General features: G+C 40.8%; 1 protein-coding gene across 2 annotated transcripts in view; it reads right to left on the bottom strand.

Moving 5' to 3' along the window:
* Window positions 1–2,391: 2,391 nt before the first annotated feature.
* The window catches only part of RNF17 (ring finger protein 17), a 149,331-nt gene continuing 133,500 nt past the window's right edge, over window positions 2,392–18,222 (bottom strand). For both annotated transcript variants that reach the window (XM_036299996.1, XM_036299997.1), the window contains exons 31-35: window positions 15,798–15,914; window positions 14,460–14,628; window positions 6,221–6,356; window positions 3,949–4,138; window positions 2,392–2,518 (exon numbers count right to left, since the gene is read on the bottom strand). In XM_036299996.1, coding sequence (XP_036155889.1) covers window positions 2,420–2,518; window positions 3,949–4,138; window positions 6,221–6,356; window positions 14,460–14,628; window positions 15,798–15,914 — 711 coding nt within the window. In that variant the 3' untranslated portion in view covers window positions 2,392–2,419. The remainder of the gene's footprint in view (window positions 2,519–3,948; window positions 4,139–6,220; window positions 6,357–14,459; window positions 14,629–15,797; window positions 15,915–18,222) is intronic.

Below are 18,222 nucleotides of genomic sequence, written 5' to 3'. Positions count from 1 at the left end.
AGAGCAGGGCGGATCAGGGGGTTGGGGCACCGCCCCCTGTCACACACAGAGCAGGGCCCATCAGGGGGTTGGGGCGCTGCCCCCCATCACACACAGAGCAGGGCCCGTGGAGGGAGGGTTGGGGTGCCGCCCTCTATCACCCACAGAGCAGGGCCGATGAGGGGATTGGGGCACCGCCACTGTCACACTCAGGGCAGGGCTGATGGGGGAGGTTATGGCTCTACCCCGTCACACACAGAGCAGGGCCCGTGGGGGTGGGGGGTGGGGCGCCGCACCCTGTCACACACAGAGCAGGGCCGATCAGGGGGTTGGGGCGCCGCCCCGTCACACACAGAGCCGCAGGGCGATCAGGGGGTTGGGGAGCTCCCCCCTATCAGGCACAGAGCAGGACTGATCAGGGGGTTGGGGCGCCTTCCCCTGTCATGAACAGAGCAGGGCGGATAGGGAGGTTGTGGCCCCGCCCCTGTTACACACAGAGCCGCAGGGCAATCAAGGGGTTGGGCGCTGCCCCCTGTCACACTGATCCCGGTGCTGGGAGGCATATTACCCTTTTACTATATAGGATAGAGGCCTGGTGCACAGGTGGGGATGACGTTCCAACCAACTGAGCAACTTGGCCAGGGCTGCAATGACTTTTTTTTTTTTTAAAGCTTAATGTATTAATTTCAGGTGATTTAAGAAATTAATATGAAGGTGAAAACTTTTCAAAGAAAATAAAAGATATATTACCTCAGGATAGAGAAGAATTGTTTTGTTTTTGTTTGTTAATCCTTCATGTGAGGATATTTTTTCCATTGAGTTTTTAGAGAGAGTGGAATTGGCGGGGGAGAAAGAAAGGGAAACATTGATTTGAGAGAGACACATCCATTGGTTGGCTCCCATATGCACCCTGACTGGGGATAAAACCTGCAACCCAGGAATTGAACTTGTGACACTTTGGTGTGCTGGCCAATGCTCTAACCACTGAGCACATGGGCCAGGGGGAGAAGGATTTTTAAATAAGACATAGAAAGCCACAAAAAAGTGACAGAAAGATTCCAAAGCCTGGCCAGTGTGGGTCAGTGGTTGAACGTTGACCTATGAACCAGGAGGTCACCGTTTGATTTCCCATAAGAGCACATGCCCGGGTTGTGGGCTACCTCCCCAGTAGAGGGCATGCAGGAGGCAGCCAATCAATGATTCTCTCTCATCATTGATGTTTCTATCTCTTGCTCCCTCTCCCTTCTCAAATCAATAAAAATATTTTTTAAATGCCACAAAAAATAGTAATAAGCCACAAACTCAGAAAAGATACATACACTTGACAAAGGATTCAATATCCAGAATGTATAAAGAATCCTACAAATCAGTAAGATAATTACAAACAATTCAATAGAAAAATGGACAAAGGATATGAACAAATAAACAAGTGACTATAATGGGCTACCTTTTTATACTTGTACCATACACTGCAAATAATTGTCTGGCCACAGCATGTGTTGGCAAAGAACTCATGATGGAGTAAACTGGTAAAACCCCCTTTTGGAAAGCAATTATCCATGACCTTGTACTACTAATACACTAGAAAACCACCCACATGTACACAAGGGCTCCTACAGAAGAATACTTGTAACTGAGAAAAAACTGGTAACAACTTAAAAATATCTAGCAACAGAATAAATTATGTACACAGATGGACATAATAAAGTGAATAAAATATACCAATACGGATAAACAAAGGAAATAAAATAGGAAAGTAACGGTAATTGTGTGGCACTGCACACATTTAAAAATATACAGAGTAACACTTTGTTTAGGGATGCATTCATAGACAGTAAAAAATTATAAAGATCTATATAAGAATGATAAACACCCAATTCATAGTAGTGTTCACCTCTACAGGGAAGAGAATGGGGAAGGGGTACTACATGTGCCTACAACTGTACTGATAATATCTTTTCTAATATACATTAATTATAAACGGAACTAAAATGTCTTTTCCCCATGGGTCTAAAATATTTCAAAATTATAGGAATACAAAATTTTTGAAAGCAAATGTTTATTAACTATTTTCCAAACAATAACAATTCAACATGGTAGGGGGAAAATAGGGAGCCACCATTATTGCAGAACAAGTAAAGAAAAACAAGCCTGAAATGGTCTACATACAACAGAAAACTTTCTCCTGGGCTGTATACCTGAAAAACAAAATGTGTATTATTTAAACCTTTGCTTAATGTTAATGTTCAAGTCTAGTTCCTGAATCACTTGTTACTTTATGTGAATGGATAAAGACAAAGCTCTTACTGAGCTCTGTTGCCATTCCTTTGAGAAATCAAGAAAAGTCTAAATGTGCCTTTATGGGCAACTTAGCCTTAATTTTGTCTATACTAGTCACCTACTTTATGCCAACTATACAGGTAAACAAGTCACACTTACATCATTCATCTCGCTCTGCGAGCCCCATTTCTACTAATGACATATGAACTGGATACTGTTCATCTTCATACAGTGTCACTATTTGTTCTGGTGCCCGAGCCTAAAATTAAGAAGCAGTTGTCAAGAAAACACAATAATGTCTTTGCTGCCTTTCCCCTCCTATGTCTGGCAGGGAGGAAAAGACATTCTCAAGCTTATTTATGATTTATACTCTGTACTTTTAAAAGGCATATAATGGTTTCCTACTAATCATATATTTTTTTTCATCCTTCTACTTTATTTAAAATGAAACTCCTCCACAAACTTTTCCTAGATTGAGCCAACAGGCTTAAAAAACCCTACTACTCTTGTTAAAATTTATTTACATTCTACACATTAAGCATTATACCTCTATGTAGAAACTGACCAAACTTTGACAGAGGTGAATAAATATGTATCTCTAAGAATACTTACTTGCCCTGTTTCTTTCAGGGGTTTCTTGAGAGAAACTGTACAAGCTATTTACACCATTCTGCACAGATAGGAGCTGGATACATAGTTTTTTGTTGTTGTTGTTGTTTTTTTTTTTTTTTTTTTTTTTTTCAAAAAACACATTCTAATTCACAGCACTGTTTCATTAAAACCTCATTCTTGTCACGACCAAAACATCAGGAATCCCAAAATCTTGGGTCCCGAAATCAGAAGTTTGGGTGAAACAACAATGTGAGGGTTGGGATGAATTGAAGAGAATGTTTCCATCTAAAAGGGTTGTTGCTGCACCTCTGACTGCCATTCTGAAGGGAGAGCTAGGGTTCCTTTACTTTATAATACTTAGAAGTCAGAAGTATAGACTTTTTTGGGGGAGGGGGGTAAAATTTTCCAGTTTTAAGACAGCACTATATAAAACATGCGTGCAGGCTGGATTCTGCCTGTGGGCTACCCTTTATGACATGCTAACCTCTAAAGAAGAAAGCACATTTACACCAACCACCACCTTAAGTTTTTTATTTTGATATAGATTCTACTGCATCACATAATCCAAAATTAGTATAGTTATGATATTAGTAAAATTCAAGCCTTTCTATGATTGATCAGAATCCCCGTCTGGTCTTTCCTACTCATCTGCTAGGATGCAGTGTGAATGTCACTTCCCTGACCTACTTTTTCAATGTAAGTACTGGAGTGCCTACTAAGGAGGAGCTCAATAGCATATCCCCATTATTTCTGCTTCTTATACTGCCCCCGCCCCAAAGTTAGCTTATCTTATAGGACTTACTTCATTCTGCCTCATTAATTAGTGGTTTGCATGTTTTCCTTATTGACTCATCAGGTCCTTGATTATACAGACTTGATCACTTTTATCTTAGTTATAACATCACTAAGACATTTTAGTAAGTCTTAAAATTAATCCAATAGTACTTACAGCTTTATATACCTTAATTAAAGCATTTTTGCAACCAGAGTTGAACAGATAGAAAGCACTTTAGAAAGTTAATAGGGACCCTAGAAATAGCTTGAAAAGGATTTTGGCAAATTAAGACAGATATTTACCATGGAAGAAGCATAAAGTTGTTTTCCTTGAAGACAGTCTATCATAGCCCACAAAGCTTCCATGCTCCATTTGGGACAATATGGTATTCTTGTCTTTCCTGAATCTTTTAAGGGAGGTTTAAATCCTGCCAATAGAACCTTTATGGCTCGGGCTGGGTACTGCATAAGGTGAAGAGGAATCTGACGTAGTCTGTCACAAAAGAAATTCTTAAAATGTTTAGAATGTTACAATTAAAATTCTCTAATAGCTAAAACTGTAAAACAGGAAAGTGTATTTTGCAATGATTTCTTGGATATGACACTAAAAGCACAGGCAATGAGGGGGAAAAAAGACTACATCAAATTAAAAACTGCAAAGGAGCCCTGGCCAGTGTTGCTAAGTGGTTAGAGTGTCAACCCATGCTAAGTGGTCGCAGGTTCGATTCCTGGTGAAGGGGACATATCTGGTTGCAGGTTTCATCCTAGACTGGTCAGGGCATATGCAGGAGGCAAACAATTCCTGTGTCTTACATAGATGTTTCTCTCTTCCCCTTCCTTTTTCCCTCCCTTCCACTCTAAAGATCAATGGAAAAAAATATCCTTGGGTGAGGATTAACGAAAAAAAAACAAAACCCAAAAAACCTGCAAAGGGCACAACAGTGAAAAGGCAACTTACAGAAAGAATGAGAGTAAACATATATTAAAAAATAGACATTTCTTCAATGAAGATATATAAATGGCCAACACACATGAAAAGATTCTCAGCATCACTAATCATTAGGGAAGTGCAAATCAAAGCCACTAATGCCATACCACCTCACACCCATTAGGATGACCACTAACTATCACACAAAAAAGTGTTGGGGAGGATGTGAAGAGAAACTGGAACCCTTGGGACACTCAGTGGGAATTTTAAATGATACAGCTGTTACGGAAAACAGTTTGGTGGTTTCTCCAAATACTAAAAATAGAATGAGTATATGACCCAGCAATTGCACTTTTGGGTACATACCCCAAAGAACTGAAAGCAAAGTCCTAAAAGTTATCTGTACACCTATAACAGCATTATTCACAATAACCAAAAGGTAGAATCAACCTAAGTACCACTGATGGATGAATGGATACATACAATGTAGTATTATACATACAATTTAGCATTGAAAAGGAACAAAATTCTGACACATGCTTCAACTTAGTTAGATGAACCCTGAGAACATTATGCTCAATGAAATATGCTAGTCACAAAAATCAATACTTATATTAGATACCTACAATAGTCAAATTCATACAGGCAGGAGAATGGTGGTTGCCAGAGGCTGGGTAAAGGGGGATGGGAATTTCTATTTAATGGGTAGAGAGTTTCAGTTTTGCAAAATGAAAACATTTCTGGAGATTGGTTGCACAATGTAAGTATGATTAACACTACTTAAGTATACATTTAAAATTGGTTAAGATGGCAAATTTTGTGACACCTGTATTTTACCACAATTTAAAAAGATATTACAAAAAACAACAAACTCCCCAGAAAATAGGGAATGGCTAGGATGTGGAGAAATTGGAACCCTTATACATTTCTAGTGGGAATGTAAAATGATACAGCAGTTATGGAAGTTTGGCAGCTGTATCATTTTATCAAAAAGTCAAACAGAATTACTGTATGGCCCAGCAATTTATATAACTGAAAACAGGAACTCCAACAGCTACTTGTAATGTTCAGTGCAGCATTATTCACAACAGCCAATAGATGAAAACAACCATGTATCCAACAGATGAAATGAACAAAATGTGGTCTATACATACAATGGTATGTTATCCACAAAAATAATGAAATTCTGATACATGCAATAATTGGATGAACTCTGAAAACATTACTCTAAGTAAACTAAGATACTAAAAAACAAATATCGTATGATTAGACTTGTATGAGGTAGAATATACGATACCAGGAGCTGTGGGAATGGGAATGGAATGTTACTGTTTAATGGCTACAGATTTTGTTTGGGATTTATGAAAAAGTCCTGAGAAGTGGATGGTGGTAATGGTGGCACAACACTGTGAATGTACTTAATGACAATTAATTGTATACTTTAAGATGGCTAAAATGATAAGTTTATTTTACCACAACAAAAAAAAACTTACATTAAAAAAAATCCCAGTATCTGAACAGCTTTAAGGTATTTTCTTTAAGAGGCAAAATCTTCCCAATAATTATTTAAAACAAAACAAAAATAATAAAACAAAGAAAAAAAAGGAAACTAAGAATCCTAATTCAAATAAGTTGACTTTTTAAAACCTGTTTATCGTCAGCTTTTCAGTTGATCCGTAATCCACAAATTGAACCAGGATGGCTAGAGGATTAAATTCTTTAATGGAAACAATCTTTGCTCTATACCATAAGCCATCATCATATTCCGCAAGGCAAGGCATGTCTGGAAAGACAGAACAAGGGAAAAATCACATTGCCCTTTATTTTGTCAATTTTTTTTTCAAAACACAGTAAAGTACTAAGAAAATGCAATCACCATATATCCATTATTCAGAATTAAACACTCAACAATTAGCTGTATGTTGGCTTGTGCTCTTTTCTGTTTAGACTTTATAAACTTTGAAGAAAGGCATTCTCCCATGCTTATGGTTCCTAGTCCTGCTGTTGCCCAGGGCTTATGTCACCTTTCCACAGTCCCCACCTCTATATTCCCCAAATCCTGTTTCATTTGGACCATCATTTTCTGCAAAGGATAATAAGACAGTTTCTGCTATTCCTGCTTTCAAATTTGTGCCTCTACCAACTTCTCTATAAAACCCACAACCTAGGTATGTGCACTGACTGGGAATGGAACCTGAAACCTTTTGGTGTATGGGACAATGCTACAACCAAAGGAACCACCTGGCCAAGGGATAGGCCTTTTTTTTTTTTTTTTAAATTTAAATCTTTATTGTTACAAGTATTACATATGTCCCCCTTTTCCCCCCATTGACCCCCTCCAGCCTGCCCCCGCCCCAGGCTTTCAGCACCCTATTGTCTGTGTTCATGTGTTATGCATATATGCATACAAGGTCTTTGGTTGATTACCTTCCACCCACCCACCCACCCTCCTCCACCTCCCCTCTGAGGTTCCACACACTGTTCCATGCTTCCATGTCTCTGGATCCACTCTTTTCATCAGTTAACTTTGTTACTTAGATTCCACATATGAGTGAGATCATGTGATACTTGTCTTTCTCTGACTATTTCACTTAGCATCATACTCTCCAGGTCCCTCCATGCTGTCTCAAAAAGTAAGAGATACTTCTTTTTTACAGCTGCATAATATTCCATGATAAAAATGCACCACAGGTTTTTTGTTTTTTGTTTTTTAGAATGAAGTGGCTTTTTTTTGGGCAGCAGTTGAGTGGTTTTTATTTTTTTATTATTTTTTATATTTAATTTTGTTTTATTTCTTAAAGTATTACAAAGAGTATTACACATGTCTCCTTCCCCCCCCCCCTTGACATTCCCCAGCCTCCCCTACCCCCCAGTGTCTTGTGTCCATTGGTTATTTTTATATGCATGCATACAAGTCCTTTGGTTGATCTCTTACCCCCCCAACCCTCCCCAGGCTTCCCACCGTAGTTTGACAGTCTGTTCAATGCTGCTCTGCCTTTGTATCTATTTTTGTTCATCAGTTTATAATGGTCCTTAGTATCCATAAATGAGTGAGATCATGTGGTATTTTTCTCGGCTTCCCACGGGCCATCTCAGCCTCACAGGGGCCGTCCCAGCCTGTAGAGTTTCAGATGAGAAATCAGGTGTCAGCCTTATGGAAGGTTCTTTGTAGGTAACAGTTTGCTTTTCTCTTGCTGCCTTTAAGATTCTCTCTTTGTCCTGAAATTTTGGCATTTAATTATGATATGTCTAGGCATGGACCTCTTTGGTCCATGGGATTCTCTGTGCTTCCTGAACTTGTGTACCTTTTTCCTTTATCAGGTTAGGGAAATTTTCTGCTATTATTTCTTCAAACACGTTCTCTATCCCTTCCTCCCTTTCTGCCTCTCTGGCACACCTGCTATTCAAAAATTGTTATGTTTCATGATGTCCCACAGCTGCCTTAAGCTGTCCTCCTTTTTTAAAATTGGTGTGTGTGTGTGTGTGTTTTATTTTTTGGTTCTCTGATTGAGTGATTTTTTTCAACCCTGTCTTCTAATTCACTGATTTTCAGCTTCTGTTAATCTGCTGTGGGTTCCTTCCAATGTGTTCTTTATTTGTGCGACGTCATTCTTTTTTCCAACTATTCTTTTTTCATAGTTATTATATATTTTCTCATGCTGTTGAGCATCTTTACCATCATTATTTTGAACTCTGTTTCAGATAAATTTCTTATCTCTGCTTCACTTATCTCTTCTTCTGGAGAATTCTCTTGCTCTTTCATTTGGAGTTTGTTTCTTTGTCTCCTTATTTTGGCTATCTGTTTGGGTTTGTGACTATGTATTAAGTAGTTCCTCTACGCCTCTCAATCTCTAGTGCAGAACAGCATCAAATGCTGTTTCTGACTAACTGTATCAGGCAAAGACTCACAGCCTCAGGAGACCCCTTCTGTCTACAGACTGATAGGATTCTGACTTGAATTGCCTCAGGCAATTACCTTCAGGTGTGGTGATAGTTTTGTTTCAACAGGGTGGGGCAGTTCCTTCTGCTTGGAGGCTAATTGTTATTTTTAGTCTAAGTGGCCTCAGGGCAAGGTGTTTTCCAATAGGGTGGGTCAACTGTCTTCGCCCCCTCCCAGGTGAGGCAAATGTACATGTGGGAAAGATGCCCTCTGTTGCATGAGGGAATGACTCAGCACAGAAAACTGGGGGTGTCTGCCTTCTGAGCTCTAACCCCTGAGTCCCCATCCTGGCTTCTGCTCATACAGCTCCAGTCCACTCTGCCCTCCCCAGAGCACAAAGGTCGGTGTCTCTACAGGGAATTTTGTGCATTGGCCCTTTAAGACAATGCCTGAATTTCCAGCTGTTGCTCCCTGGCGGACAGCAACTCCACTGCTTTTCACAGCCAGATGTTATGTGGGTTCTGGTGCTCTCTGTTGGGGGGCCCAGCTTGGGTATTAGATCCCAGAGTTCTCAGTGGCAACCCCCCACCACTGAGATATTTCTTTGGAACTTTAGTTGCTGTCTGTGGGTGCCTGGCCAGCCCTTTCATGCCTCTGCCCCTCCTACCAGTCTCTATGCGGTCTCCACTTTCGGTATGCAGGTATCAGGGTTCTCTCCAGCAAGTCTTCTGTTGATTTTTTCAGGAAGTTTTTCTGTAGTTTAGTTATAATTCCAGTTAGTGCCTGGGAGCGTGTCCGTGCCGCATCCACTTACTCTGTCGACATTTTTAATCTCCTAAACTCCATGTTTCTAAACCTTTCTCTCATAGCTTCAGAATTATGCACTTCTTTTTATGATAAACATCTGTTCTTTCAAAAATCACTCCAACATGACTTCATAAAGCCAACTTCTAGCATGGTTTCTCTGACCCAATAGCGTCAGGCCACAGCTTTAATATGAGCTGTTCTTCTCATAGTGGATTTGTTTACATGTTCCTTCTCTGCTTCCCTACTAGTTCTCACACATTCCCACCATGTACCTGGTATAAACCTTTGCTCAGTAAAAAATGTGCTAATGCATGCCAGGCCTGAGTAAAGTTGAGGAACAATGACTATAATAGTATGTGCTTCACAGCAGACAGAATACACTGGGTACCTATCTTGCTCTACTTCCAGCCCTCCCTTTCTTTATCATATTACTAGTAGCCCAGTGCACAAAATTCGTGCACATTAAAAGGGAATTAATTAGTGGAAATATTTTAATATTGCTATTTGCCCTTTCTCTATAATAGAAGTGTGACAGATGAAAGGAAATTAGTAAAATGTATATGAAAATAATATATAAATTAATAAACAGTAACAAAAGGATATAACAACAGAGGCATGATATAAAAACAACAAAAACATGATATAAAAACAACAAAAACGTAATATGAAAACAACAAAAACATGATATAAAAACAACAAAAACATGATATAAAAACAGTGATGCAAACAATGACTGATAAATGATTAAAGTTATTCTAATATCTCCCTGTATACCACATTAAGAGTGAAAACACTTTCAGAGTGCTTGATTAATTCCTCTTGTGCTGAAGTATTTAGAACTTTAACTTTAATATCACATGCTCTTTGAACACGAGAGAAAGCAACATATAACTGACCATGTGCAAAAACGGGTTCAGGTAGGAATATGCCTACTCTGTCTAGAGTTTGTCCTTGTGATTTATTAATAGTCATCACAAATGCTGGCATCATGGGAAATTGTTGTTGAATCAATTTAAATGGGAGGCCAGTGTCAGATGGGGCCAATCAATTCTTGGAATCAGAACAACCACTCCCTCTGCAGACCCTGTTAATACTTCAGTTTCGATAATGTTAAGTTGTAATCTTTTGATAATAAATCTGGTACCATTACAAAGACCCCATTTACTACTAAGATTTCTCAATAGCATGATGATTGCACCCACTTTCAATTTTAATTTATGACATGGCATTCCCAAAGGAGTAATACTATTAAGAAATTTGATGGGAAAATTTTCCTTTTCAGCATCATCTGTGGAATCAATGGGATCATCATTCAAATATGTGTGAAAATCTCCATCAAGTATATCCAAAATTTCTTCAATTACTTTTTTAACATGCTCATTTTTTGGACAAAGAATTGCACGTTTGGCTATATTTTTAATATTATCTATATATATAGTATTTCCAAAGGTAGCTTCAATAATAGATCCATTACAAATCATTTCACAGGGGATTTCAATAATATCCATTCTTAAATGAAAACTGCTATCAAGTTTGCCATCTCCAAGTTTTACTAACCATTCACTATAAGCAGAATTCTCTGATCTCATATTTGTTGTAAGAGACAACTTTCTGAAACATCCCCAAACACTGCAGTACTTTAAACTCGTTTGTACAATGGCTGGTCGCATAGCATGCAGTACAATACTGAGACATTGTCGAAAATCCCCTCCAAGAAGAACTTTCCCACCAAATACAACATTCAAATTTCTCTTAGTAATCTGTCTATGGCATTTATAGCATGACTGGATGCCATGGTGCATTCATCAATAATGAGAAGTTGGGCCTTTTTAATAGTTGTAGCAACTTCACTGTTTATATCGAGTCTAGAAATTGAAGTTTCATTTAGTGGAATGGGTAATTTATATTGGGAATGAAAGGTTCTTCCACCGAGAAGTAAATTTGCAGCAATCCTGTAGACGCTGTGGGTAAAACAGTACTACCACGGCCTCTAATATAACGTACTAAAACTTTATAAAGATATGCCTCCACGCTCCGAGGGCCAGTTCCTGCCTCAAATCTCACCCTCCCAGGAAACAACTCAGGGAGGGCGCAGCCGTTGGCAATGCAACCCAGGATTCAGTGAGTCCACGTTCCGAAAGCCGGTTCCTTGCCTCAAACCTCGCCCTTACTGGAAACAGCTTGGGGAGGGCGCAGCTGTGGCTAAAAGGACCCAGGACTCAGTGTGTCTACGCTCCAAGGGCGGGTTCCTGCCTGAAACCTCGCGGCCCTCGCGGGAAACAGCTCGGGGAGGGTGTAGCCGTTTCCAAGACGACCCCTGCAGGACTGACTTCTTTCTGGTTGGTCGAGCCTCGGTTGTGATGTTACACCCAGGGTTTTTATATAAATAGATCTTCCACAAAATTTCCACAGAGGGAAGTAGTTGGGGCCAGGTGGTATTTAAATGCCTCTAATGTTGAGGTTTTTTAAATTTTTTTATCAGAATTGTAAATAATTTGAATATATAGAGGTTAGCAATAGAACAGTAAGAATGTCATCTATAGAGCTGTCTGTATAGTAAACAACTGACTGAATCTTGGTCAACAGTCCCTTCCAACCATTAACATTTCCAGCTTCATAAACATTGTTAAAGTTACTTCTCAAAAATAACTGAAAAAACCCTACTTAGTTGTCCTATTTTAAATCTATAAAGCAACTCCTTCAACATAAATTCCTTACTTAAATGTACATTTTTAATAGGCACTTGCTTATAAATCAACTGGTATATGTGCATAATCCTATCTAATAAAAGAGAAACATGGTAATTAGCATACGACCGCTACCCTTCCCATTGGCTAATCAGGGCGATATGCAAATTAACTGCCAGCCAAGATGGCGGCCGGCAGCCCAGCAGCTTGAAACTAACATGAGGCTTGCTTGCTTCAGTGACGGAGGAAACCAACATTCCCCGCCTGCCTTGCCGGCCTCTGAGCCTGCAGTTTGAAATATTGTAACAAATATAGAAGCTAAACAAAACCCCAGAAACCTGCTTTCAGCGAGCCAGGATCTCAGAGGTGGAGTTATACATTGTTTCGATTATAGAACCTAAACAAACCAGATACCTGCTTTCAGCAGCAGAGGCCTCAGAGCTGGAGTCAGAGCTAAAGCTGGCCCAGAATAAAAAAAAAAGAAAAAAAGGAGCAGTTCGGAGCTTCAGCCCTCAGCCCCTCACCCAGACTGGCCAAACACCCCAGTGGGGACCCCCACCCTGAAGGGTGTGTGGCCAGCTGCAAACAGCCATCATCCCCTCACCCAGGCTGGCCAGGCACCCCAGTGGGGACCCCCACCCTGATCCAGGACACCCTTCAGGGCAAACCAGCCAGCCCCACCCATGCACCAGGCCTCTATCCTATATAGTAAAAGGGTATTATGCCTCCCAGCACCAGGATCAGCGGAGCAGAGAGGCCTCCCGGCACCGGAATCAGCCTGACAGGGGGCAGAGCCCAAACCCCCTGATCGCCCTGCGGCTCTGTGTGTGACAGGGGGCGGGGCCACAACCTCCCTATCCGCCCTGCTCTGTTCGTGACAGGGGAAGGTGCCCCAACCTCCTGATCAGCCCTGCTCTGTGCCTGATACGGGGGAGCTCCCCAACCCCCTGACTGCCCTGTGGCTCTGTGTGTGACAGGGTGCGGCACCCCAACCCCCTGATTGGCCCTGCTGTGTGGGTGATGGGGTGGTGCCCCAACTCCCCAATCGGCCCTGCTCTGAACCCGACCAGGGGCTGCACCTAGGGATTGGGCCTGCCCTCTGCCACCCGGGAGCAGGCCTAAGCCAGCAGGGCGTTATCTCCTGAGGCGTCCCAGACTGCGAGAGGGCACAGGCCGGGCTGAGGGACCCCCTCTTCCCCCGGAGTGCACAAATTTTTGTGCACCTGGCTTCTAGTAAAGAATAAAGGGCCTACAGAAGAATGTACAAACATGTGTACAACTCCATGAATCATCACATCACACAGGTTGTGTGGCTTCCCTTGAGACAAAAACACAATGAGGAAGAACTGTTTCTTCCAGACTTTTAAATCTGAGTTTACAACAAGAAAAAAAAATCATAATGAATTTACTCTTTCATTCCACAAATATTTGTGCAAGGTGCCCTAATTGCTGGTCACTGCAGTACTAGGAGTCCCTACTTAGCAAAGGAGAGTAGAAGGCATGGAGTATAATGGGGCAGGGAAGGTGGTGAGCAGTGCCACAATACAGGCAGTCAGGAAAGACTTGCAATAGAGGGTGAGTTAGGCAGAGACCTAACTCACATTCTGGGGAAGAACACTGCAGGCAGAGGGAATTCCAAGGGCTGTTTATGAGCCAAATATGAGTCACAACTGATGAAGGCAGATGTCTTCCTTTGCTTTAGCATATCCTCTGTATGTACAAAACACCCAGAATAAGTACAACTCTATATCGCATACGGACAGAAATGCAGAGATGCCACACAGCACTCAGGAACCGTTGACACAAGTAAGCAGTGTACTATTCTTCACAGGAGAATCACATATACTTAATGAATAAGGGTAAGAATAAGTTAAAAAGAAAAAAATAGAGCAGAGCCAGCTGGCATGGCTCAGTGGTTTAACGTCGACCTATGAACCAGGAGGTCACAGTTCAATTCCCCATCAGGGCACATGCCTGGATTGTGGGCTTGATCCCCAGTGGAGGATGTGCAGGAGGCAGCCGATCAGTGATTCTCATCATTGATGTTTCTATCTCTCTCCCTTTCCCTTCCTCTCTCTGAAATTAATAAAAATATGTTTTGTTTTGTTTGTTTTTTTAAAAGAGAGAGCAGGGTTTGACATATTCTGAGAGGACAGGACACAATCTGAGCTCCCAGGCCCCCACTCTAAAATCACCAGTTTAGGTGGCTTGCAATGAAAATGACTGCCATTTGGGTCTGAATAACAACTCTCACAATTTGAGCTAGTGGCAAAACCTTAAGCTTAGACAAAACATCTTCGTGCAATTCCAATGAGCTCAAGTTCTGGAAAATAAAAGTGCCCGAGGGAGTATTAACCTCTTAGGTCACTTAGAAAATGGGGAAGGTCATCTACAGCATCTTGATTCAGAGATCAGCACATCCAGGGAGTGTGGTAACATTAGAAATCACCAACCTCACCAGCCCATTCAAACAAAACTAAGAATCCCATTGTACTCAGAAAGTGTGGGCTACCTGTTCTGAAGTCTGTCAGAGGTGGGAAGGTCTCCACATTAGTATTGAACCTCCGCAGAGCTTCATTGAGGCTTTCAGACTCAGATTCCCAGCTGACTCCACTGTCATCTGTGTCACTATGCTGGTTACAGAGATTACAATTTTCTACAGAATCAAGGCAAATGTACACCTAAGTGGGGAGAAGGGAAGGAGAAAACTTCTTTTAGTATTCATTTCTACAGATGAAATCACTGCAGTAGATAATCTCCAAAGGTGGCCCCAGTGATCCCTTGCAAAGTTCCTCTCCCACATCATACCAGAGCTGAACTTTGTGACCAAAAGGACATGACAGAGGGTATGTGACTTCCAAGATCAGATTATAGAAGATATGAGACCTCTGTCTTGGTGGTGCTGTCCTTGACTGCTCTCTCAGGGAGGCTTTCAGCCACGTAGGCCAAGGGAGAGGCCCACAGGGCAAGGTACTGAGTCCCCCAGGCAGCATCATGTGAGTTTTTTTGAGTGAATCCTGCAACGCCCTCCCTAACCCCAACATCTTGTGACCTTGAGAGATCCTGAGCTAGTACTGAATTAAGATGCTCCTGATTCCTGACTCTCCTGTGTGTTGTTTTAAGCTCCTAAATTTGGGGTAATCTGTTATGCAGCAATAAATAATACCAAAAAAATTATTAAAACCAATAGTAATTGTACACCCCTATGCTCTCTGAATAAACTATAGAGCAAATCCTTTCCTTGCCATTGAAGGAAAGGTTTACTGTGTAAACTGGCTGAAGGGACTCTGCACTACTGCACTGTCATTGCTTGCTTTTTTGTTGGCCAAGGACATTTTCATATTTATTGAGTGCCTGCTATTTATCATGCAGTATTCTAGGTTTGGGGGACACACCGGTGACCAAAACAGACAAAAATCCCTGTCTTTGTGGAGTGACATTCTAGTATGGAAAAGTAAGAAAGTGGAGAGGGCATTAGAAGGTGATCACTGGTATGGAAAAATACAAAGCAGTGTGAAAAGTGTCTAGACTTCATGTAATGAAGAGGACAGGGGAGTGAGATGTCTAAGATTTCATAGGTGGAAATAGGTCCAGTTTAAAAATCTAAATACTTGATATAAATATAACTATGGCAACACTGGGAAAACAAGCCAGTGCTTAAGAAATACTTGCCTTATTAAATGTAAACAAATGTCTGAACAGGACATTACAGGATGGGCAAACTAGAGGTCACCAAGTTTCAATTATTTAAAGTCAGTAAGATGGAAACATGAACAATCCTAGAGTTTAAGACCAAGATTGCATGTTATGTTTCTAACCAACAACTAATCATGTAAATTAAATTACATACCTCATTAGGTGAGACCACGTGCTTCACTTGAACAGCATAGAGTTCTTCTGGGGGAGGCAGAGATGAAGGCAAATATGGTGGTAAAATAGGGGTCTCTGTTTCAGACAAAAGCAATTCCTAAACACCACAAATAAATTCAAATTCAGAACGACTACTCAGAAATCCATTACACTATCAAAATTCAGGACAATGTAACTTACACAATTGGCAGAAAGCAAGCTCTCTGATACATGCAAACCACAAAATGGTTTCATCAGATAGCAGGACCAAAATGTGATGAATAAACGAAAGATCTTTAGAATTCTCTTGCCCCCTCAATTTAAAAAATTTTGTATGAAAAAACACTACATGAATGTTTATTTATGTATACATATTTGCACACACAAAATGTTCTGGAAAGATGGTTGACAAATAGTTAACAGTAATACCACTGTCTAGTATGACTGGGGTGTTTGGACTTCTTTCCTTTTCAAATAACATAGCATTTATTTTTAGTATAAGTATGTATCTGTACCAATAAGAGAGTAATATGCTAATTAGACCAGACATCTTCCGGACAAAGCCATGGTGGTGGGGGCTGAGGCAGAGGTGGTTAGGGGCAATCAGGCTGGCAGGGGAGCAGTTAGGGGGGTGAGCAGGCCAGCAGGGGAGCAGTTAGGGGGTGATCAGGCTGTCAGGGGAACAGTTAGGGGACAATTAGGCAGGCAGGCAGAGGTGGTTAGAGGTGCTCAGGCAGGCAAGAGGTTAGGAGCCAGTGGTCCCGGATTGTGAGAGGGATGTCTGACTACCAGTTAGGAGAGGGGTGTCTGGCTGCCGGTTGTGAGAGGGATGTCCGACAGGGATTGGGCCTAAACTGGCAGTCGGACATCCCCTGAGGAGTCTTGGATTGGAGAGGGTGCAGGCCAGGCTGAGGGACCACCCCCCCATGCACAAATTTCATGTACCAGGCCTCTAATTTTATAATAAAAACTAAAGTAATATAGGAAATCCAAAATGATTTGTTAATATCATAAAAATTAGTGCTCTTTTTTAAGCTCTATACAAGCATAAGGAATAATAGAAAGTTACAAATATAAAAATGTGGGAAGTTTTTCTTTTAGAAAGTTTTTTCATATAGTAATTAGCATAAGAACTAAAATCATCACATTCAAATTTGTAGATTAATTTATTAGTATTTAATATTTCCAAACTAGTGGCAAAATAAAACATATCTGAATTAGTAGAGTTAAGCAAAAAGTGACTTCCCCACTGTTAAATTTACTGACTGATTACAAATCACTTTACAACAAGCTTATGGTATTTTTATAATAGGAATGAAGTTCTACTTATAAATGAGAAAACTTTTACTTATAACTCTTACTTCCCTCACCAAAAAGCTCAAGTGACAAAATAAAAACCATATAAATTGGACTCATTACAATTAAAAACTCAGGTGCTTCCAAGAATACCACCCAGAAAGTGAAAATTTCTCCCACAGAATGGGAGAAAATATTTGCAAATCTGATCAGGGACTTGTATACAGAATATATAAAGAACTCTTTTATTTTTTCTTTCTTTATTTTTTTAAAATATATTTTATTGATTTTTTACAGAGAGGAAGGGAGAGAGATAGAGAGTTAGAAACATCGATGAGAGAGAAACATCGATCAGCTGCCTCCTGCACATCTCCTACTGGGGATATGCCCGCAACCCAGGTACATGCCCTTGACCGGAATCGAACCTGGGACCTTTCAGTCCGCAGGCCAACGCTCTATCCACTGAGCCAAACCGGTTTTGGCATAAAGAACTCTTACAATAATAAAAACAGGATATTATAGGGTGGGTAAACCAGAGATCACTAGCTAAAAACTGGCTAAAAAGGGGCAGAGAACATCTTTTTTCCATTTTTCTTTATTTTTACTTTCTATTTTCCCCCAGTTTTACTGAGATATTGTAGGGAGCGGCTATAGCAGCGGTTCTCAACCTGTGGGTCTCGACCCCTATGGGGGTCGAACGACCCTTCCACAGGGGTCGCCTAAGACCATCGGAAAACACATATATAATTACATATTGTTTTTGTGACTAATCACTATGCTTTAATTATGTTCAATTTGTAACAATGAAAATACATCCTGCATATCAGATATTTACATTACAATTCATAACAGTAGCAAAATTACAGCTATGAAGTAGCAATGAAAATAATTTTATGGTTGGGGGTCACCACAACATGAGGAACTGTATTAAAGGGTCATGGCATTAGGAAGGTTGAGAACCACTGGGCTATAGGGTTAAGCCTTGTATTGACCTGTGGCAGATCCACAAACAAGTCCCAGCTTGGAGGGCACAGCCCTCTTAGCATAATTAAGCTTGACCTTATGACCCTCCCTAGATCTTTCCTGGGTAGCTGACGGGCTGTGGGAGGTGCAGCAAGTGCTGCCAAAAC

This window comes from Myotis myotis, unplaced genomic scaffold (assembly GCF_014108235.1).
Source record: "Myotis myotis isolate mMyoMyo1 unplaced genomic scaffold, mMyoMyo1.p scaffold_m19_p_3, whole genome shotgun sequence".
In the NCBI taxonomy this organism is placed as follows: Eukaryota; Metazoa; Chordata; class Mammalia; order Chiroptera; family Vespertilionidae; genus Myotis; species Myotis myotis.
This window is presented reverse-complemented; position numbering and strand designations above follow the sequence as displayed.